Genomic DNA, 23,023 nt, shown 5'->3' with positions numbered 1-23,023 from the left:
GCTCTCTGCTGTCCGTCTGCACAGATACACAAACCGACTTCACATTATACTGACAACAAACACATCAGGACAAAGTTTGGCTCCTCCATTTACACTTATATTATATTTCAATTCCATTTAAAACCAATAATGGTGCCTGCAGATAAAACCACAGTTAATCAGTCAGACTCTATTAGTGCAGCTATTTAATGTAACACAAACTGCAGACACACACACGCACACACACACACACAGGCTGCATCGACATCTAGACAATAAAAACAGGAAGAGAGGAAATGCTGGATTCAAAGTTAACAGATCAAAAGGTTGAAACGGAGGAAGAGAATGAAACATCCAAGTAAAAGAAATAACTTCGTTTTAAAATAAGTTGAAATCGATTTCAAAAACTAACTTATTTGTACGCGTTTTTATGTCCCATGAGTTTCTGCTGTGACGTTAGAATTCCCCGGTTTGACTCAGATCATTTAATTTGTGCTAAACTTACTGCACAGACACACAAACACACAAAGGTGTCTGTGTGTGTCTGTGTGTGTCAGAGTTTCATCAAATCCGAGGATCAGCTGTTTGACAGCCCGTCACGTGCTCCTTCTGTTTACATTCTCAGGCGGGAGCACGCGGCCGCCGCTGCTCGTCCTGTCATTGGCTCGACGTCGCGGAGGGCCCGCCCAGGGGCGGAGCTCAGACGCGGAAGTTGGTGCGGTAGCCGCGAGAAAGGCCGTGAACTATCACCGGGGTTCGGTTGGTCGGTGTCGGTGGACTCCGGAGACTTCACCGAACCGGTGAAGTCCAACCGGAATGAACGACTTTTACTCAAAAAAAAAAAAAAAAACCCAAAACGAACCTCCTCGCGGACCGGATCCGTTTGGCTCTTCCGGTTTTGCGAAAATTCAATTTGAAATGTTTTCCCGGGAGGGGGCGGGGTTTCCCTCAGCGTGCATGCGTCACGGGTCATAAGCGGATGTAAGGATTGGCGCCGGCGCCACAGCTGATGCATTCATTCATTCTTTCTTCCGTCAGCAGGTAAGACGGCAGCCTGACTTCTCCGTTATTTCCTGATTGTTGTCGTTATTATCGTTGATATTTGTTCGTTGTCTTCCCTCGTTTTGCATCCGAGCCGTTAAATCTTGATGTCTCTCACTTTTCTCGGAGGATTTTCGCGTTTTGCGGTTCCGCTTCTGGACCGCAGCCTGATTTATCGCGGCTCTCCCAGAATGGTGTTTTGGCCCATTTTTCGGCTGATCTTTGGGGGGTGTCGCAGCCTTTGTATGGGGGGTTCTCCACCTGGTCCGAACCGAGCCTGGAGCCTGGAGGAGTTCTGGGGAGGGCTGATGTTTTGGTCAGCCTGGTTGTCCTCCGACATCCAGCAGCTGTCTGCAGGTTAATCCAACATTTCCTCAGGTTATCTGTGCACGTCGGGGTTCGGTGGTTATTGTTGACCCAGTTAGCAGTTTGGGCTAAGTTTGCTAATTACAGCCCCCCCCCACCCCCCCCCCCCCCCAGAAGGAGCGCGGCGGACTCGGTTAGTCCGACTTAAATGGCGCCTTCTCGGACTCTAAGCGGTTCCTTTTCAGCAGGTATGATCCATACGTGTTGCTGTTTCGGCTGGGGTGGTTTAAGGTGTGGTGGGGGCATTTTTAGCGGTTATCTGCCCGGTTTGCCCCCCCCCCCCCCCCCCCACCGACCCGGAGGAGGTTCAGGCTCAAATCCTCCCGCGTTAGCTCGGACGAAATTGGCGCGTCTTTGGGTTTCAGTCGCGGATTAAAGTTTGTTTTTCGGCCTTTTGGTTCTCCGAACCTCCCGAAAGACTTCTGGAAACGTGTGCCCGGTGTCTGGAGGTGAGTGGGCCGCGTTGAAATGGAGCTTTTTGGGGCTTTTTTTTGTTGAAAGCCGAGGGAGCAGGCGGCCCCCCTCCCTCAGGCTGCAGCTAAGACTAGCTGCCCGGACGGAGTTAGCCTCCATCACACTTCAGTCTGGTCCAGTCAGTACATGTGGATGTGTCTGGACTTTACCTGTGGACCCCCACACTGCTGGTCCCCCTTTACTGTGGGGGGGGGCAGCTTTGACCCCAGTTATCCTCTGCAGCAGCTGATAATCCGAGCTAACCACAGCCTGAAAGCAGCCTTCAATCTGAGCCTGGAAATGATCTTTACTGTCATATGTTGGAGCCATGTGCTTCTCCTGTGGCCCCTCCAGGGTTCTCAGCCCCCCCCCCCCTTTTTTAATAATCCAATATTTACTGTAGCCATCCAACCTGAGCAGGCCGAACTCCAACATGTGTGCTGGGGCCCACTGAGTCCAGGACCTGGAACCTGGAAGAAGACCTTAAAACACTTCCAGGACAGCAAGATTGTGAAATCTACATGTTTTTGTATTTGTTATGTTGAAGTTGCACCAAAGTCTCACCTGTTCTCTCTCTCTCTCTCTCTCTCTCATATTGCAGCGCAGCCATAAACACCAAACACCATGTCCAGACGCAGGTGAGCAGCTGGATGTGTCGGGTCATGGCATCATGTGGTGCCAAACTAATGTTACTATTGTGTGTTTGTCCGCAAATACAACACAGCACCCCCCATCTCTCTCCATCAATGATAGCTGCCCTCCTGTGTTATAAACTTTTATAGGTCCAAACCCTAAGAGAGACTCATTAATGCTGAACACCAGTTTTCTGATTTCCTGTACAACATGCTGTCTCTGCACCCACATCTGTATTTTATTTATTTTTATTTCAGTGGTCGCAACACACTTCAAGTCAGAGATTCAAACACACCTGAGCCGACAGCCAGAGTCCCACTGAAGAGGAGACGAGCAGAGGTGTGCATCAGCAGATCCTCCGTTCTGTTCAGGCCACGTCTGATCTGTGCTCTTTGTCTTACAATTATTGTCCTGCCATTCTGCGACCAAACCCGACTCACCTGTTATGTACTCCCTTCTCCAGCCCTCCAAGAAGAACCTCCAACCTGCTGCCAAAAAACAAAACTATGAAATACAGGTCAGTGTGTTTGTAACTGATAAGAGCTGAGCCCATGATGTGTGTTACCAGTTTATCTGTTTAGTGACACCTCCCTCAGTGTGACCAGCTTCATGATGTGTGTGTTGGTACAGTCGTTCCTCTGACGACGGCGTCCATTTTGTTCTGCAAGTGCAGCCATGTGTCTGATGTTTTATGTAGCTTTAGCTTCTTTTTCTCTGGCTGCTTAATATATTTAAGACAGTAAACTAAGTTTTATAGGTGAGTCGTCTTCATGTTTGAAGTTCAGCCTGAATGAAGTTTAAGTAACTTTGTCAGCCTGCTGCTGCCACGCAGTTCCAGACCTTCACCAAAAGGTGGCACCATGAAGCTTAAAATGGTGACTTTTAGTTTCTGCAAGGTTTTGGCCTTTTAATTTTATTCATACATTTTGTGTGTGGGTTTTTTTTTTTTTTTTGGTTTTCCAGAAGTGTTGGTCGGAGGACGGAGCGACTCCGTGTGTCCTCATTGAAACGCCCCACAAAGAGCTGGAGCCTGCAGACCAGTCCAGCTTCAAACAGTACCGCTTCCAGAACCTCTTCATCAGGACTCCCATCCCCAGCCTCAGGTAACCGTGTGTTTCCACACCTCAGCCTGTGTTCAGAGCTTAAAGTGTGAACTGATCCTGTTTCATGTCAGGATGGATTTAGCAGTGAGCACACAATTTCATAACAAAGTGAAAAATGAAGACGAGCTGCCGGAATCAAACAGTTTGATTTTTGTAGTTTAAAAGAAAACACTCTGAAGGTAATATTTGGAAGGGTCAGAACTTCTGAGGTGGTGAAAGCAGCTCTGTCTTCCAGCTGGGCCAGTGCTGATGATGTTTGGGTGAAAATGCTCAACAAGGAGCTGAAGTACGTTCACGATAAGAGCTACCTGCAACGACATCCCAAACTGCAGTCCAAGATGAGGGCCATTCTGCTGGACTGGCTGCTGGAGGTGAGTGTGAGCGCCTCGGTGGTCCGGAGTCCCTTTGTGTTGGTTTCAGGACTCGGCTGAACCGTGTCTGTGTCCAGGTCAGCGAGGTTTACAGCCTCCACCGGCAGACGGCCTACCTCGCTCAAGACTACTTCGACCGCTTTATGCTGACTCAGGAGAACGTCAATAAGGACTACCTGCAGCTCATCGGCATCACGGCGCTCTTCATCGCCTCAAAGATCGAGGTGACCAGTTTGACTCTGAAAATAAAGATCTCTCTCTCTCTCTCTCAGCCCCCTCAGCCTGGTTCTGCCGAGGTTTCTGCCTCCTGCTCATGGGGGGATCTGTTGCTCTCTTTAAATCATTTTATAAAGAGTTTGGTCTCGACCTGCTCTATATGTAAAATGCCTTGATGTAACTGTTATGATTTAGTGCTATACGAATAAATCTGGTTTGTTTTGTGCGTGACCACATCATCTCCCTCTCCTCTTCAGGAAATCTACCCTCCTAAGATCTACGAGTTTGCCTACGTCACAGATGGTGCCTGCGACGTGTGGGACATCCAGCGCACAGAGCTTCACATCCTGAAGGTACGACAACAGTCAAATCATGTTTAAGGTTGCTGTAAACTGAGATCTGACGTGGCGCCCACCTTCGTCTCTCCCTGCTTCCACAATCCACGCCGTCTTTAGAGCTTTATTGTTCTTTTGCCTCCTTACATTATGGACGTCAAAAGTATCGACGTGCTTGTTGTTGGTGTCGCCCTGCAGGCGTTGGACTGGAAACTCTGTCCTGAGACAGCCATCTCCTGGTTGAAGCTGTACGCGCAGGTCGAAGCGCAGAAAGACGACAAGAACTTCCTGTTTCCTCAGTTCTCTCAGGAAACGTACATCAAGATGGCACAGGTACGCCGATCACACAGAGCGTCTCAGTGGAGACTCCAGAGTCCGAGTTCAGATGCTGACCGCTTTCCTGTTTTCAGCTGTTGGATCTTTGCATGATGGACATCAACTCGTTGGACTACAGCTACAGCATCCTGGCTGCAGCCGCTTTCTACCACTTCTCCTCCTCCTTCGACATCGTTCACAAAGTCTCAAGTAGGTTTTTTTTTTTTTTTCTTTTCTTCTTCCTCCTTTCCGTACCTGTGCAGCTTCTGGGACCCATTCGGGCCGGTCTTGTTTCCCCAGTAGTGGATGTATTAACTCTCAGCTGTTTGTCTCAGGTCTGACGTGGGAGAGCGTGGTCCCCTGTGTCCGGTGGATGAGTCCCTTCATGGACATCCTGCGATCTGAAGTCCAGCCACAGCTAAAGAACTTCCCGAAAGTCAAAGCCGACGACAGACACAACATCCAGACACACGTGGCTTATCTGGACCTGCTGGTGAGCAACACTCATCCAGACTCCGGTCTGAAGTGGCTTTGGTTTATTCCCAGGAACAGCCTTAAACTGGTCCATGAGGACCAGAAGGACGAGGCGTCTTAGTTTTTCTGTGTTGGTCTGAAATAACTTCATTTATCTAGTTAGACTTTATCAGCCTGAAGGTTCCGTTATTTACAAGGAAACAAGGAAAAGTTTAGGATTTCCTTCATTTGCTATAAACTTCTGTCAGTCGTCTGACCTGAAACTTCAGACGGTGAAAATATTCCTCCCAGTGCAGCTTCCAAATGTGACCCCGAAACAGCCAACAACCTTTTTGCCTGAAAAGTAATCAGTTTTTTTCCCCTTTCTGATTGGCTCATTCTGTTTTCTATTTAAGTTGTTTTAAAATGCAGCCTCGATCAATAATCAACCACTCAAAGAACAAATGGCTTCCATCGGACTTCCTGAGAGTTGGGCTGCTCATACACTGTCGGAGAGTTCATGACCTTTTCCTCCATCTTCTGCATAGTGTTTTTTTTTTTTCCCTTTCTTGCGGTCGAAGTTCTTCATCCTGTTTTGTAGTTGGTCTCGTTCTTGATTTCTGTCCTCCTCCTTGCAGAGAAAAGCTCAGGAGCGTCAGATCGACAATCCCGAGTGCCACATGTCGCCCGTTGCTTTGGGCACAATTCTGACTCCGCCCAGCAGCGCAGAGAAACCGGCCAATCCCTGAGCGAAGGCGTCATAGGACCAGCGACGAATGCTACCTCTCTGCAGTTTGACCTGAAGGGACGGCCGCCGCTCCTCGGCCAACCTTTCTAGGGAAGACATGTTTAGCACAGGTTGGGCCCCCTCAACACTAAGCTCGGGACTCCTGTTGACTATCGGGAGTGTCGGGGCCGTCGTTTTCAGTTAAACTAGTTCTGAGTGGTGCGCTGATGCCGCCTCATTTTGGTTTTTAATTACTGTGTTGGTTTGAGAGGAAACATTTCATACCTGTCTGCTATTTGAGAGTCTCACTTCAGCTTTCCGAAGCTGCTTCAGTCAGATTCTCAGGAAAATGAGGAATATTTAGTCTTATACAATTTTTACTACCGAATATTTTCCACAATGAACTGAAATTGTTTTATTCTTGCCTAAAATTCCCTTAACATCTTAAACTCCCCCCCTCCTTCTGTTTTTATATCCCCTTGTTGTTGTCGCCACACAGAAGAAATGCTGCGATTACTTTACAAAATGTTTTGGAGCCACATGAGCCATAAGAATCCGTTATCTGCTCTGTAACGTCCTGAAACCTGGAGGTCCTTAAATGCACCGGTTGTTTTTTGTTTTTGTTTTTTTGTTTTTTTTTTTTTGTGTGTGTCCTTTCTTTGTTGCAACCTGGTTGCTTGTTGTTACATTCCTGAGAAACTTGACAAGTGTTTTGGAAATTTTTTTTTTTTTTTTTTTTTTTTTGCTTTTTAATTGCTTGTATTTATTAAAAAGCCTTACAGTGTACTTAATGTCTGTTCATATGTAAAAACAGAAATAAGAAATTTACAGTGAATGAGCTCAGTTTGATCTCTGCCAAAGGCAAAAGCTATTTATTTTTTGCAGTTTTGCTTCAGTTAAGTAAATTCTGACCTGGTGCCTTTAAAAAGATTAACTGTACGACAAACTGTAAATGCTGCAGTGAACAAACGACCATGTAAACTGTAGATGTTTGAATGTATGTTTTTGTAAATACACTCACACGTTGAATTTTCTTTTATATTTTAATGATTTTAAATAAATGAATATAAACAGTGTGTTGTGCCATTGATCTGCGACATGTTAATGGAGAGACATTTTGAATATAACAACCAAACCTAAACAAGCTTCAGAGTTTGCTCTGTCAGAAGTTCAGTGTTGGAGCAAAAAGAAAAATACTTCTTCATACAATTTATAATGAAATTTCAATTCCATTTTCAAAATCAAAGCAGACTGAGGACAAAAAACAGGTTTATATGGGTTTATGTGTGTGTGTATATATATGTATTTATATTTATATATTTTCTCAGTCTGAGTCTCCTCCTGATGATCCTCCCTCTTCTTCCTGCTCTGATCACGTGTCTCCTCAGATCTACAGTCTGAAGGGGGTGGAGACATTTTTACAGCAGACAGCAAACTAGTTTCACTTTTGATAACAGAAACTCAGACGGCCGTCACTGAGAGGAGAAATGGCGCAAAAAGGAGTTCAGCTGGACCACGAAATCATCTCCTGTTCCATCTGTCTGGATCTACTGAAGGATCCGGTGACGACTACCTGTGGACACAGCTACTGTATGAACTGTATTAAATCCCACTGGGACGGAGAGGATGAGAAGAAAATCTACAGCTGCCCTCAGTGTAGGAAGGCCTTCACACCGAGGCCTGTTCTGGAGAAAAACACCATGTTAGCAGTTTTAGTGGAGCAGCTGAAGAAGACTGGACTCCAAGCTGCTCCTGCTGATCACTGCTATGCTGGACCTGAAGATGTGGCCTGTGATTTCTGCACCGGGAGAAAACTGAAAGCTGTCAAGTCCTGTTTGGTTTGTCTGGTCTCTTACTGTGAGAAACACCTGCAGCCTCATTATGATGTAGCTCCACTGAAGAAACACAAGCTGGTGGAGCCCTCTGAGAAGCTCCAGGAGAACATCTGCTCTCGTCATGATGAGGTGATGAAGATGTTCTGCCGTACTGATCAGCAGTGTATCTGTTATCTCTGCTCTGTGGATGAACATAAAGGCCACGACACAGTCTCAGCTGCAGCAGAAAGGACTGAGAGGCAGAGAGAGCTGGAGCTGAGTCGACAACAAATCCAGCAGAGAATCCAGGACAGAGACAAAGATGTGGAGCTGCTTCAACAGGAGGTGGAGGCCATCAACGGCTCTGCTGATAAAGCAGTGGAGGACGCTGAGAAGATCTTCACTCAGCTGATCCGTCTCATGGAGAGAAGAAGCTCTGATGTGAAGCAGCAGATCAGATCTCAGCAGGAAACTGAAGTGAGTCGAGTCAAAGAGCTTCAGGAGAAGCTGGAGCAGGAGATCACTGAGCTGAAGAGGAAAGACGCTGAGCTGAAGCTGCTCTCACACACAGAGGATCACACCCAGTTTCTACACAACTACCCCTCAGTGTCAGCTCTCAGTGAAGCTACAGACTCATCCAGCATCAACATCCGTCCTCTGAGATACTTTGAGGATGTGACAGCAGCTGTGTCAGAGCTCAGAGATCAGCTACAGGACGTTCTGACACAGAAATGGACAAACGTCTCACTGACAGTGACTGAAGTGGATGTTTTACTGTCAGAACCACCAAAGAGCAGAACTGAGTTCTTAAGATATTCACAGGAAATCACTCTGGATCCAAACACAGCATACAGCCGTCTGTTATTATCTGAAGGAAACAGAAAAGTTACAGTAATGAGTAATGATCAGTCTTATTCTGATCATCCAGACAGATTCACTGACTGCTGGCAGGTCCTGAGCAGAGAGAGTCTGACTGGACGTTGTTACTGGGAGGTGGAGAAAAGAGGAGGAGGAGTTTATGTAGCAGTCACATACAAGAATATCAGCAGAGCAGGGTTCTCAAATGAATGTGTGTTTGGATACAATAACAATTCTTGGGCTTTAATCTGTAAACGAGACAGTTTTACATTCTGGTTCAACAACATCCAGACTCCAGTCTCAGGTCCTCCGTCCTCCAGAGTCGGAGTGTACCTGGATCACAGAGCAGGTATTCTGTCCTTCTACAGCGTCTCTGAAACCATGACTCTCCTCCACAGAGTCCAGACCACATTCAGTCAGCCTCTACATGCTGGACTCAGGATTTACGGGTCTGGAGTTACAGCTGAGTTTTGTAAACTGGAATAGAGTTAAATGTGTCTTTTAGTTCCTGAATGTATTCAGTGTGTCTGTGTGTTGCTGAATCATTGTCAGCACTTTGACCTGCTCTCATCTCTTGTTGTGTTGATGTCTGAGTGTGTTCAGGTGGAGCTGGAGCCGTGGAGGAGATCACTGCTCCTCATGCTGTTAGTTTGACCTAAACTCACGTGTGTCACCATGAAAACACAAACTTGTTTTTGGTGGAGCTCGGTGGAGCTCGGACTGTGAACTGTAAATGTGAACCTTTATGGAGCGTTTCTGCTGTAAAACTGGCTGTTGTTGCTGTTTTCACTTCTATTCAGTTGATTTGTTCTGGATAGACGCACAAATCAGCTGATCAGAAGAGAAATGAGTGGAAGTTCAGAACTGATCTGCATTTTTCTGTGAAGACTATTTGTGATCCAGAATAAAAATAAATTAGCTCAAAGCAGTCTGTCAATAGATCATATCAGTAAAAAATAATGTTCAATGTTGTTGACATTTGTTCCATCTGTTAACGATTTAGTTTATAGATACACAAATATCATATATGACCATTTATTATTATTTATTATACCAAGTCTGTCAGACACACACGTACAAACATGAGAATAAAGCTGCCACATCTCAAACATGCTGAAATTCGTTCACAGCAGAAATTATAATTTTCCCACATTCACAGGTCAAAGGTCAAACTCATCAACAGGACACACAACAGATAAAAATAATTAGAACGATCTAACAAAGAAAGAAGTTGCAGAGTTCACCACATGATGGCAGCATCGCGCAATCATCAAAAAATATGAACTGAGAAGAAAATGGAAAAATAAATCAAACCACTCTTTTTTCATTTCATGGCGTTAAAAAGGACGAACAAATGAAACTGTCAGTATTTACTGGACAACTTTAGATACTGTTTTGACTTTGCTTCACTTCACTTAGCTCTCAGGAAGTTTGTTATGTGAATATTTATTCATTCATTCCAAGAAGAGGAAAATTTGATTAAAAAAAAAAATCTGGACAACTACTGTGTAAATGTATGATTTTAAAAAGTCAGACAGAAGGACTGATGTGCAGCGATCAGTCTCACCAGCTGGGATTCAAAGCCTTTCACATTATTATTCAAACATTTAAATGATTTCTCCAGCAGCTAAAATCCTCTGCCAGAATCAGACAGGAGAAGAAGAAACAGTGACGGCGGCTGATCCTGACGAGATCAACACTTCATACATAAAAGGCTGGAAATAAATTCCAAAACTTCATTTTCCATTTTTATTGTTGGTATTAATCTGCAGCCTAATCCTGATTTTAAATAAAAATCCCAAACAAAATAATTTTTCTGGGGAAAAAGCCTTTTTATTAAAAGTCATATACAAAAGGACTATTCCATGTTAGACTGCTATAAAACATCCATATGTACACCATATCATACAAAGCCAGACTGTACACTGCACCAATGTGTTTGTGTGTGGAACTCACAACAAACATCAGCAGATACACAACATCTGCAGCTGGAACCAGACATCTGTGTGTGGTCCATGTGGACGCAGCAGCTCGCAGTAGATGCATTCTGGGAAAGAATGACCACCTGAGGAGGAGGAAACCTTTCCAAACATCCGGACAGTGATTGTTCTGTCTGCCGGCTCGGACTCGGCTTATAAAACTACATTCATCAGGCGACAGATGTGGCCCAGAGGTAGGCTGGGAACCCACAACCCTCCAGGGCAGAATCCAATACACCTGCGAGGGGCTGACCACGCCCCCTTTGGGGGGACTTTAATCATCAACCAAATCTGACTTTAGAAAGAAAAATCATCTTTCAAAAGTTTTCTTTTCTTCCTGTCTGTGTAAACTTTCTATCTTTGGATTCGACGTTGTTTGATGATGTCACCGTTCTGTACGCCCACACACACTGAGCACGTGCAGCCTGTGTAAACAGGAAGTAGATTGTCTCCTCTGCAGCTGATCCGAAGGTGAGTAACATCTCATGGTTTTGATTGGAGTTACTGACTGATTCATTTTTACTGATAATTATTGTGGCTGTGGATGTTTAAGTCAGCTGACGGATCGACAGACTCAAAGGCGTTTTCTCATCACTGTGGCAGCAAATTATTTGATTTTATTTAATGCAATTAACAGATTTTTTATTTTTCTAATCAGACCTGATACACAGAAACTTAACATATGCCACTTCCTGCACAGAAGTCAGTGAGACGATGTCATCAACCTGTGACTGCGTGACATAAACCGCACTAATTAATCAGAGTTAGTAACTCCTTTAAAAACTGATTGAAAATGATGAGATTGTGTCCTTTACATGCTGATGTTTCACTCCGCCTGTTCTCTCCTGTGGATGGCTGAAATGTGTTTTGTGCTTCAATAGTTTCATCATTCATAAAAACACAAGCACAAAAATCTGACCAGGTTAGTTTTCACAGCCGTCTGGCTCCAAAAAACACCAGCCAGTTTTTACAAGGGAGTAAAAAAATAATCTTTTATCTGAAAACGTCCTATCAAAGATTATTTTACATGTTGGACATGAGATGTGTTTCACTCGCTGAGCTCACAGGCCTTTTGTTCTCTCATTAGTGCAACAGGGAGGTTCAGGAAAGCGTTCAGGAAAACTGGGGGTTATTTTGAGTTTGAGGTCCGACTGATCGGAGACGAAAATGAAAGCATCAAAAGAAATTCGTCCTTGAAAACTTTCTTTGTGAATTTGAGTTTTTCTTTTGTCACTTTTGGTCGGTGAGGAAAGGTCAGAGTTCAAAGTGTGGGGGCCAAAGTCAGCCGTGAAACGAATCCGGCAGAATGTGAAATAAATACAACGAAGAAGAAAAATAAATAAAGTCTCAGGATGTGTGAAGCTGGTAGAAGAACAAGCTCCCATCTTCATCATCCTCATCATTTTCGTCCTGCCTCTGGAGAACCGAAGTTACAAAGGAAGTTTTAACGCAACTCTCTGGTTCGTTCACAGGGGGGCGCTATGTGACCCCCTAGTGGTGATGAGGCAGAGGGTCGTGACTGTGGCTCCTCTGTATGTAGGCGATGGCGTCCTGGTACGACAGGGCCAGCTGGGGCCGGTCATACATGTCGCTCAGAGCCTGGAACTTCGGGCCCCAACGTGACAGCCTGTCGTAGACGAGCGCTCCTTCATCGGCCTCCTCTTCCTCCTCGTCAGCCCCACAGGAGGCCCCGGCGATGTTTCCCCATGATGGGGTGGACCCTAGCGAGCTGAGGCTCCCTGCCGCCGACCCCGAGCCCTCCACGCACCAGATGTGGTAGGCATCTGGCGGGAACGCCTCGCTGTCATTGTCCGCCTCCCAGATGATTCGCGCCACATAGCTCTTAAAGTCCACGTGAGAGTGTGATCCCGGCTGAGCCACGTTGCTCGTCTCCAGGTCCCTACCTGAGTGTGCGGCGTAGTTGGCGTCGCTGGCGGCGGCGTGCTGGTGGGGGTGGTGGTGATGAGGAATGCTGAGGTAGGGGGCCCCTGAGCTGCAGGATGAGCCGGACGGGTGCACCTCCTCCTGGGAGCCCGGTGAGGACTTGATGAGGGGGGCGGTGGTGCAGGACGAGGACTGAGACAGACTGGAACACAGCGGCCGCTTCAGCTCTGTGATGTCATAACCGTTCTGGAGGGAGAGATGGACGCACGCTTTGTTAGATTCACATGCTGACGTCTAAATTCACAGTTAAAAGTTAAAGGAACACATCTCAGCTCCAGAAGTGACTGAATTAAAGATTTTATTCTGTTGACCTTTGACCTTTTGGATATAAAATATCATAATTTTATCCTGGCAGATGTTTGTGTTGATTTGTGTTGTCATTCAACAAAAGTGTGATATCCCAGTGACTCCGCAGGCAAGCGAGCGTTAACTTTGACCGATGTGTTTGTGTTTGTCTGTGTGTGTCTGTGTCCCTGTGTGTCTTTGTGTGTGTGTGTGTCTGTATCTTTGTGTGTCTGTGTGTCTTTTGGGTGTCCCTGTGTGTCGTTTGGGTGTCCCTGTGTGTGTGTGTCTGTGTCTTTGTGTGTGTGTGTGTCCCTGTGTGTTTGTGTCTGTGTCTTTGTGTCCCTGTGTGTCTCCCTGTGTGTCTTTGTGTGTCCCTGTGTGTGTGTGTCTGTGTCTTTGTGTGTCTGTGTGTCCCTGTGTGTCTTTGTGTGTCTCCCTGTGTGTCTTTGTGTCCCTCTGTGTGTCCCTGTGTGTCTTTGTGTGTCCCTGTGTGTCGTTTGGGTGTCCCTGTGTGTGTGTGTCTGTGTCTTTGTGTGTCTGTGTGTCCCTGTGTGTTTGTGTCTGTGTCTTTGTGTCCCTGTGTGTCTCCCTGTGTGTCTTTGTGTCCCCCTGTGTGTCCCTGTGTGTCTTTGTGTGTCCCTGTGTCTCTGTGTGTCTTTGTGTGTCTGTGTGTCTTTGTGTGTCTCCCTGTGTGTCTTTGTGTCCCTGTGTGTGTGTGTCTGTGTCTTTGTGTGTCTGTGTGTCCCTGTGTGTTTGTGTCTGTGTCTTTGTGTCCCTGTGTGTCGTTTGAGTGTCCCTGTGTGTGTGTGTGTCTGTGTCTTTGTGTGTCTGTGTGTCTTTGTGTGTCTCCCTGTGTGTCTTTGTGTCCCCCTGTGTGTCTCCCTGTGTGTCTTTGTGTCCCCCTGTGTGTCTCCCTGTGTGTCTTTGTGTCCCCCTGTGTGTCCCTGTGTGTCGTTTGAGTGTCCCTGTGTGTGTGTGTCTGTGTGTCCCTGTGTGTTTGTGTCTGTGTCTTTGTGTCCCTGTGTGTCTCCCTGTGTGTCTTTGTGTGTCCCTGTGTGTGTACCTGGTCCTGCTCGCCTCCTCCCTCCTCGTTGTAGTTGAGGATGTTTTCTCTGATGTCCTCCCAGCTCTCGTGTTCAGCAGGGATGTGGTAAACGCCGCGTTTCCTGAACTTGTTGCGGCTCCCTTTCTGGTTCCACACCGTCACCGCCACTAGCACCGCTACACACACACACAGACACAGACACACACACACACACACACACACACACACACACACAGGACAGTATGAATATGCATCCTTGTGTGATGGACTCTGCACCGGCTGGTTTCGTTTCCTTCCTGCGGTTTTTTAGCAGCAGGAATCACGATGATGTTCTCTGTCCGAGCTACTGAAGGGAAAGGAAGTCTTCGCTGATGGCGAGCAGACGTGGCGGACGTTTGTTACGAGATCATCTGATGTGCTGGTTGTTGTGTAACTTTTACATCAGCTTCCTGATCGATGGAAAACGTATTGATCGTTACATCACACTGTTACACAATTTTAGGTTGACTTTGGAAAGATCTTTGGTGGGAAGTGTTTTGGTGTTTTAAAGGTTAAAGGTCAAATGTCAAAGGTCCATCTTGATTGTGTGAAATTAAAAACTGGACGTCTTTTGTTTTTTACTTTTAATAGTTTCAGTTTTTTAAATGTCTTTGTTTCTTGTCTCTTACCAAAAAAGACCAGCAGACACATGCTGATGGCCAAGATGGAGCTGGGACTGAGAGCGGCCAGCCGGGGACCTTTGACCTGCCCCAGCTCACAGCGCTGACCTCTGAACCCCTCCTGACACCGGCACCGGTAGCTGTCGGTCGTCAGCGCCTGGCAGACACCGCCATTACGGCAGGAAGAAAGTCCACATGGTGATGGCATGCAACGCTGCTGCCCCGATTCGTCTGTCACCGTCACCTGACCACCAGGACACCTGGGAGACGGCGCAGAGGGACAAGATCAGGTGAGTGATCACATGACCTGTTGTGTATTTGTGTGTGTGTGTGTCTGTGTGCCACCTGCACTGGTGCTTCCTCCACAGGTCGATGCACCGCAGCGGGCTGCGACACGGTTGGTTGCTGCAGGCGTCGCTGGAACAACCGGAGGTGATGCCCCGCCTCTCCAGCACATTCACCAAGTCCTGGCTCTGCCCATCCAGAGGGAGCGCCTGACCGTTAAAACGAACGTCCCGCAGACAGCCTGGAGAAGACAGAACCACGTTTGACCAGCTCTCACCCTGTCGGTTCATGAACTGGACCAACAGAATCCAGATCCGGACCTCACCCTGAAAGTCTGCCTTGTCTCCGGCGTTCAGCGTCCCGTTTCCAACCATCACGCTGGCCGGGTGGACCACGAGCTCTCTGCGGCTCCCCAGCCGGGCCTGAGCCTCCCGCGACCCTCCACCACGCTCCAGCCGCAGGGTGAACAGGTTGTCATGGCGACTAAGACTGACCAGGACCCACTGCCCGATGTCCACACGCTGGCCGGGGAGCCGCAGGGCGTGGGCGCCATCGCCAAGGTTGGCACGAACAGAGAGGTGACCTTCCATGACCTGAGAGAGAAGAAGAAAATCCACATGAAAACACTGATGTTCCAAACGAAGGGAGGGGGCGTGGCTTGGGAGGAGTCATGGACTGACCTCCAGGACGATGTACTCGTTGGCCTCCCGGGACGTCACAGACAGCAGGGTGCCCGAGGCGGCTCTGGTCCGGAGCAGCAGCTGGATGTTTGTGCGCCGAGAGCTGCCGCCGCCTCTCAGCTGATAACGCACAACACTTCCCGAGTTGAAGGAGAACTCTGGGACGGCTGAGGAGGAGGAGGAAGAGGACGAGACGGACAACAGCTTCTTACATGTGTCTACTTCACAAACAGTTCGGAAAACAAAACATTTGCTCTGTGATTGGCTCTCACCACGGTCACACTTGTGTCCGCTGTATCCCGGGTGGCACTCGCAGCTGAAGGAGCCCCAGTCGGCGAGACAGGAGGCGTGGACGCCGCAGGACGGACTGTCTGCTGTCAAACACACGCCATCTGTCAGCCTGCAGCCCGGGCTGCTGTCCACACTCTCACCTGGAGACGCCAGGTCGTACACCTGAGTGGGGGGAAGATGGGGACAGGTCAGTCTTTGACTGAGGCTGAAGCTGATTCATCACAGTAGCCCCGCCCCTTAGCCCCTCCCCTCCAAACATCATGTTGTGTTGAAGACCACAAACTCATCAGGGAGGAGAAGGGACATTTTCCCATAGACTTCAATATAATCTGCCTTCCTTTAAGACCAGGGTATTGAGTGTAGAAGTCATTTATGGGGAGTATTTTTGGATGTTTGAAAAAAAACTCACCCCACACACACACACACACACACACACACACACACACACACACACACACACACACACACACACACACCTGGCTGTCCACCACCAGGTTGCGGATGCAGCCGGTGAAACTGCGGTAACGACGGTGAGGAGACGTTTCCTTCAGCCCGCCCACCTGAAGCGGCTGGAAGACGTTGAGATACCTGAAGAAGAGGAGGAAGAGAGCAACATGAGTGACGGAGAAAAACCAGAGTAGGAGGAAGAGGAGGAGGAGGAAGGCTCACCTCTGGTTTCCTGGCGTCTCCCCTGCAGCTCTGCAGCCAGACTCATCCACGTCCTGACTGTCGCCCCCGACTCCCTCCCGCTCATTCACCGTGGCCCCCCCACACAGGTCCAGAATCAGCTGCACGGCCTGAACGCAGTGTCGTCAGGATCATTCGTATTCCTGTTCATACTCATTACAGACAATAACTCCACCAAACTATAAATTCCCACCTTTCCATCACTGATGATGTCGAGACGATGCCAGCGGCGGTCGGTGACGGTGGATTTGGGCGGCAGCTGCAGAGTCAGAGTCCCTGATCCGTGGTTGATGCTCAGAGCGGGAACGCCGTTCCTCAGCTCTGCGTGGAAACAGGAGAGAGTTTGTTTTCTGTTGTCCTGTTTACTGAAAAGAAAAAACCCCTGAAGAAGAAAGAGGCTCAAAGGGAGGGAAGAAGAAAATCCTGTACGATTCCCAAAACAAAAATCCAAATCCAAGTTTTTATTGACATCAACATGAAATAATCAAATGAATGCAGAAAACTGTGGACTCGTGGAACTGAGGTCACATGACCCCGACATCACTGCCATCAGTCAGTGCTGTGAGTGTGTCGTTCAATATCCCTAACTGTCTGTATCAGATGTGTGTGTGTTGTCAAACACGAAGGAAAAACACTCTGGCGTGATCGATGCGCCTCCCCGGACCTTCGCCGCCGCAGCCCAGGCTGTCATTATATAACTTTAATGCCACAGGATTATGCAGGAAGTGTTTGAAAGGCCATCTGCAGGCTAATCCGCTAACACCACATCAGGACCTGAGGGAGTTGACATTAGAATTTAGAAAGCCTGTTGTCATGGTAACAGCAGCGCTCGGATTCAGCGTTTACATGTTGATGCTGTGAGGTGAGTTCAAAATGTCACCGCTTTCAGCTGAAGGACACGGCGAACTCACCCACGGCGATGAAGTCCTCCTGCTCCCCAGAGTGGGCAGGGCCAAGAGGGCCGTCATACAGCAGCAGCCCGTTGGCTGACTCGGCCAGGAACTCCAGGGAGATGTGGCTCTGGAAGCAAGGCATGATGGGAGGGAACCAGGCGTAACCGTGGCCGCCAAAGCTGTGTTTGGTCTGCTGGCACTCGGGGCCGTCGAACATGGGAGGACATTTACATCTGAAACACAAAGTTCATCCCTCAAACCTCATCTCAGCACACATCTGTCGCCATGACAACGCAGAGGCCAAATAAGCCCCGCGGAGCATCTTCAGCCACAGCCACTTCAGGAAGTCCGTGATGGTGGTCCGATTAACAGTTTATTGAAGCTTTATGAGCAGACTAATTACTTTTGTTTTCAGGGAACCGCTGAAGCAGATACATGAGGCCAGACCGCTCAGATCAATTCATCTGAAACTACACAATCATTCCTATTTTTTATAGCTATAAAAACACTGAGCATCTGTGTCTGTCATTTGTGTGTAACTGTAGCACACAGATTCATGAAACTGAATGGAGAGAGGAGAAAATGGAGGAGGGGCTCCGTCTGTCAGATTCAGCAGCTGACAGGTTTGATATTCAAACCATTAAACCTCAAAACGCAGCTGAAACAAACCTTGTGGTGTCCACTGCATTATGGGAACGTAGCACCTACCTGTAGCCCAACGGCCCGTCCTGGCAGGTGCCCCCGTTGAAGCAGGGGCTGCTTGGGTAGGCGGAGCAGGGCAGGTGGACGGACTCACGGCCCCGGCAGCCGCACTGAGCCGTGGACGAGGCGGCCAGCGACACCAGGGAGATGTTTCCGGAGCTGAGGGCCAGCGGCGCCTGGCTGAAGGACACCCTGGTGCTGCAGCCGCCTGACTGAGCACAGTCCGTGTGGGGACACTCGTCCACGCCAACCTGGGAGATGGACACGCCTGACATGGCCTCCAGCTTGGGGGGGGGGGGGCAAAAAGAAAAATGTTATACTTGTACAGTATACTGACTGAAAGGAAAATTAAAAGATGAAATCAGCTAACGTGAACTAACTGAAGCTAAAAATCAACTGAATTAATACGAGACTAAAATCAAAACAAACAAGAAAACATGAAAACTCACACTAACGACCTGAAGCTGAAAAGAAATTCTGGGTGAATAAAGAAACTGAAACTGGAACAAACAAATGTTCTCCATGTTGTGATCTTGTTTGAACAGAGAATTTCAGAGCGTGGTGGCGGCGGCCATCTTTGATCTGTCGTCTCTCGACATCAGTGACACCTGAGTTTGCTCTCTTCCCGCCGTGTTTCTGTCATTTCCCCCCGTTAAAGTTTTGCTGTCATTTGCTTCCGATGGGAAATTCCCCCGTATGTCGTCTCCAGTCTTTGCTCTCATTTTGTCTTTATGGGTTAGAGTTTTTCATCGGCGTCCCTCAGGGCTTCCTGTCTCAGTGTGTGTTTCTTTCTCTGTATTTTTTTGGAGTTCAGCTATTCAGCTGATGCTCTTATCCTCAGGGACTTCTTTTATTATTATTATTATTATTTTCTTCTTAAATCAGCTGAGATACTTCTTCTTTTAACCTGAGTTCAACCTGATTCAAGTTACAACTTTCTTCTACACAATTTGATCACATTGCGCGCTTTGTGCCCTCATTTATATTAATATCAATCTATTTTTTATGGCCTAAATGTGCTGTGTATTTGACGATGTGGAGGTTTCTGGCTGCAGAATTCACATTATTTTTGTTTTATATCTTAAACTGTACAGGTAAATCTCACCTGTGTATCAGTAATTTTTCTATTATCAGCGATGTCATTTCATAAAAGCTGATCTGTTTTTCAAAGTTTTAGATTTGACTGTGTTTGTTTGACTTCCTGCCTCTGAAATCACTGAACTCCTGTCAGAAGCTGCTTTCAGGCTGGAAATCTGAAATATTAATACACATGTACAGATGTGTGTGTGGGTGTGACCCCTGTATTTAACCTGTGTGTGTGAGTGTAAATGGTTTATAGTGTGAGCTGTTCATACAAATGTGTGAATGTGATGTTTAATTTAAACATCATTGCCTCTCCTCATGTGGTGTAAAAATAACCTCTGTCCTCCTTTTCTTAGTTTTCTTTTAGTTTTTTTATTTTCGGTGAATGTTTTCATCTTCACGGACAGCAAATGTTAAAAAAATGAGTCAGTTTCTGATACCTGACTTTAAAAAAGAGCATGTGAAAAGAAAATGAGCGTGTGATAATTATATCTGACTTTAGATGTTCTTCCCCAGAATTAAAAATAAAGTTCTGTCAGTTAAACAGAACACATCCCTGAAAAGACGACTGTCCTCACCTTGGCTTTGTTTGCTGCCACGTAGCCGTGTAGCTTCTCTGCCTTGTAGTACGGCGAGCCGTGAGCGGCAAACCAGACGCTCAGCTCCCTCTCGCCCTGTTGGCTCGGCCCGCCAACTGAAAAGATCTGGACGTTTTCTGGAAGCGTCTGCAGAAGTTCTGCCAAAGTCCGACGTAGAACGGAGAACCGGCTCTCCTGACCCGCACTGCTGCTGAAAAACTCCTCCACTGTCAGGTCTGAATGAGCAGGAAGAGGATGAAGAGGAAGAGGAAGAAGGGGAGGAGGAGGAAGGGGAGGAAGGGGAGGAGGAGGAGGAAGAGGAGGAAGAGGAGGAGAGGAGGAGGAAGAGGAGGAAGAGGAAGAGGAAGAAGGGGAGGAGGAGGAAGGGGAGGAAGGGGAGGAGGAGGAAGGGGAGGAAGGGGAGGAGGAGGAGGAAGAGGAGGAAGAGGAGGAGAGGAGGAGGAAGAGGAGGAAGGAGAGGAGGAGGAGGAAGAGGAGGAAGAGGAGGAGAGGAGGAGGAAGAGGAGGAAGGAGAGGAGGAGGAGGAAGAGGAGGAAGAGGAGGAAGGAGAGGAAGAGGAAGAGGAGGAAGGAGAGGAGGAGGAAGAGGAGGAGGAAGAGGAAGAGGAGGAAGGGGAGGAAGAGGAGGAGGAGGAAGAGGAAGAGGAAGAAGGGGAGGAGGAGGAAGGGGAGGAGGAGGAGGAGGAGGAGGAGGAGGATGAACAGGAGGAGGAAGAGGAAGAAGGAGAGGAGGAGGAAGGGGAGGAAGAAGGGGAGGAGGAGGAAGGGGAGGAAGAGGAGGAGGAAGAAAGGGAGGAGGAGGAAGGGGAGGAAGGGGAGGAGGAGGAAGGGGAGGAAGAGGAGGAGGAAGGGGAGGAAGGGGAGGAGGAGGAAGGGGAGGAAGAGGAGGAGGAAGGGGAGGAAGAGGAGGAGGAAGAAGGGGAGGAGGAGGAAGGGGAGGAAGGGGAGGAGGAGGAGGAGGAGGAAGAGGAAGAGGAGGAAGGAGAGGAGGAAGGAGAGGAGGAGGAAGAGGAGGAGGAAGAGGAAGAGGAGGAAGGGGAGGAAGGGGAGGAAGAGGAAGAAGGAGAGGAGGAGGAGGAGGAGGAGGAGGAGGAAGAAGGGATGTATTTATCATCTTCCCAAACAGGACACGGACAGACAGAGAAAACTGAAGTAAAGGACAAAAACATCTGAAAACAAGAAATTGAATTCTGGCGGCAAAAAAGTAGAAACAGCAGAAGAAGAGCAGGGATCTATTTCCCATCATGCCTGCTGACAATGAAGAGGGGGCGGGGCTGACATCGCTACACTCGGCGCCCTATGGCATTCTGGGAAGTCCTGTCAAAGACTTACTGAGAGTTACTGTGACTTTACCACGGCAAAGTAAACTTTCTGATCTTCATCACCACCATCATCATCGTCACCATCATCTTCATCACCACCATCATCATCGTCACCATCATCATCATCACCACCATCACCACCACCATCATCGTCACCATCATCACCATCACCACCACCATCACCATCACCACCACCACCATCCATCACCCACATCACCCCTCATCACACCCCCACATCACCTCACCACCATCACCACATCACCTCCACCACACCACCATCACCCACCATCACCACCACACACCATCACCACCACCACTCATCATCACCATCACCACCACCATCACCTATCACCCACCATCATCACCATCACCACCATCCATCACACCATCACACACACCATCACCATCATCACCACCAATCCCATCACCACCATCACCACACACCAACCACCATCACACCAATCACACACCACTCACCACACCACACACCACCATCATCACACCACATCACACATCAACATCATCACCACCATCACACCCACCACACCATCAACCTACCACATCCATCACCATCACCACCACCATCACCACCACCATCATCGTCACCATCATCATCATCTTCGTCGTCACCATCACCATCACCACCATCAGACTCACTGGATAGGCGGATGGATGCGGTGTTCTTCAGGGCGTCCTGCTGCAGCTCCGTCACGTCCACCTGAGCCGTGGACGTGACATCGGGCCAAGTCTGGTCAGACACGCGGACCTGCAGGTGGTACGAACCCGGTGGCGTCCCCTCCCTGACGCTGAGCTGACCCGAGCTCTGGTTCAGACTGAACAACCTGAGGGGAGAAAGATGGTTTTTATCTAACGATGGTAACAAGAATAAAAAGAATAACCATTTCAGAATGATGTCCATGATGTTGACTGACATGGATATCATTTTTAAAAAGATTTCTAAGCTGTTATTAGCAACATAAGTATTCGTATAAACTTATGATCATTCAGGATTGCATACAAGAGTAAAAAAACAACTTTTTTTCTTGAAGAGCAAAACAAACTAGCTCAAAAATGATTTTATTGAGAATTATCATTGTGACGTTTGGAATTAAATCGGATTTAATTCAGCAAATTCTATGGCAGCATATTGTTTTATATTCAACCTGTGAATGTTTTAATCTTCTGGGAGACAGAAAAATATTATTTTATGAGTTAGTTTTCAATATCTTTTTAATATCTCTTAATAGAAGCTGTTGAATGTGCAGCGTGTTTTCAGGAAGATGACCTTTAGATTGTTTTTGATGACTTTCCCTCAAAAGACACATAATCCTGATTTAATCCAGAAAATACTCAGTAATATGAGTGTCAGTGGGTCCAAAGGGTTAATGGGTTCGGGTTTCAGATCGGACATGAGTCCACATCACTGACTGAAACAAAGATCATCTTCTTCTCTTCGTGCTGTTTGTGGATAATGACGTGTTCTTCTTCTTCTTCTTCTCTTCCTTGTACCGTTTCTCATTTCCTGTGTAGTTTTCTCACCCTGAAGCTGATCGATAGCGGGAACAAGCTGCTCTCTGGGATGAGCGGTGGCGGTTCAGCAGCATCTCTGCTAATTTTCTGTCTCTGTGGCACTTTCTTTGTTCTCGTCTGTTTCTTGTCGTCTCCTGTCACCTCTCTCTCTCTCTCTCTCTCTCTCTCTCTCTCGTAGGTATCTTGTTAGAAGAGGAGGAGGCACAGAGCACAATCAGGTTCTCCTTTCAACGCGTCCACATGAAGCCTCGCCTCATCAAACAAAACGAGCGCGCCCTCGCTGCGCTTCACTGGGAATTTTCAATACCGCTGGTTATGAAGTATTAATAGCACTGTTCCTGACAAGTCAGATCCCGTCTTCCATCTCTCTCCTCCC

The 23,023-nt window shown here is 47.7% G+C and overlaps 3 protein-coding genes across 3 annotated transcripts in view; 2 read left to right on the top strand and 1 right to left on the bottom strand.

Annotated features, from left to right (window-relative positions):
* The first annotated feature begins 927 nt into the window (after positions 1 to 927).
* Positions 928 to 6,616, top strand: ccne2 (cyclin E2). Its single transcript, XM_029503654.1, has 12 exons — positions 928 to 1,020; positions 2,441 to 2,477; positions 2,730 to 2,811; positions 2,936 to 2,989; positions 3,436 to 3,575; positions 3,811 to 3,946; positions 4,024 to 4,170; positions 4,420 to 4,515; positions 4,696 to 4,830; positions 4,908 to 5,022; positions 5,148 to 5,305; positions 5,904 to 6,616. Exons 2-12 carry the CDS (start codon positions 2,464 to 2,466, stop codon positions 6,012 to 6,014), a joined length of 1,188 nt encoding a protein of 395 aa, XP_029359514.1. The 5' UTR covers positions 928 to 1,020; positions 2,441 to 2,463; the 3' UTR covers positions 6,015 to 6,616.
* An 830-nt stretch (positions 6,617 to 7,446) lies between these two features.
* LOC115044548 (tripartite motif-containing protein 16-like) lies at positions 7,447 to 9,627 on the top strand. Its single transcript, XM_029503653.1, has one exon. It carries the CDS (start codon positions 7,480 to 7,482, stop codon positions 9,148 to 9,150), a length of 1,671 nt encoding a protein of 556 aa, XP_029359513.1. The 5' UTR covers positions 7,447 to 7,479; the 3' UTR covers positions 9,151 to 9,627.
* A 536-nt stretch (positions 9,628 to 10,163) lies between these two features.
* LOC115044697 (neural-cadherin) overlaps positions 10,164 to 23,023 on the bottom strand; it is a 43,349-nt gene continuing 30,489 nt past the window's right edge. The window contains 14 exon segments of the mRNA XM_029503854.1: positions 10,164 to 12,773; positions 13,936 to 14,093; positions 14,586 to 14,836; positions 14,922 to 15,102; positions 15,187 to 15,454; positions 15,542 to 15,708; positions 15,814 to 15,994; positions 16,309 to 16,420; positions 16,502 to 16,629; positions 16,713 to 16,840; positions 17,431 to 17,645; positions 18,121 to 18,398; positions 19,776 to 20,011; positions 21,775 to 21,959. Coding sequence (XP_029359714.1) covers positions 12,135 to 12,773; positions 13,936 to 14,093; positions 14,586 to 14,836; positions 14,922 to 15,102; positions 15,187 to 15,454; positions 15,542 to 15,708; positions 15,814 to 15,994; positions 16,309 to 16,420; positions 16,502 to 16,629; positions 16,713 to 16,840; positions 17,431 to 17,645; positions 18,121 to 18,398; positions 19,776 to 20,011; positions 21,775 to 21,959 — 3,127 coding nt within the window. The 3' untranslated portion in view covers positions 10,164 to 12,134.

The sequence above is a fragment of the Echeneis naucrates genome, chromosome 6, assembly GCF_900963305.1.
Source record: "Echeneis naucrates chromosome 6, fEcheNa1.1, whole genome shotgun sequence".
Taxonomy (NCBI): domain Eukaryota; kingdom Metazoa; phylum Chordata; class Actinopteri; order Carangiformes; family Echeneidae; genus Echeneis; species Echeneis naucrates.
The sequence above is the reverse complement of the archived record's forward strand: the minus strand, read 5'-3'. Positions and strand labels throughout refer to the sequence as shown.

Excerpts from the sequence above, each read along its gene's own strand:
- ccne2 (XM_029503654.1), top strand. Across the intron at positions 5,023-5,147 it reads CATCGTTCACAAAGTCTCAA|GTCTGACGTGGGAGAGCGTG; the intron begins GTAGGTTTTTTT and ends TGTTTGTCTCAG. Across the intron at positions 5,306-5,903 it reads TGGCTTATCTGGACCTGCTG|AGAAAAGCTCAGGAGCGTCA; the intron begins GTGAGCAACACT and ends TCCTCCTTGCAG.
- LOC115044548 (XM_029503653.1), top strand. The coding sequence starts at position 7,480 with ATGGCGCAAAAAGGAGTTCAGCTGGACCACGAAATCATCTCCTGTTCC.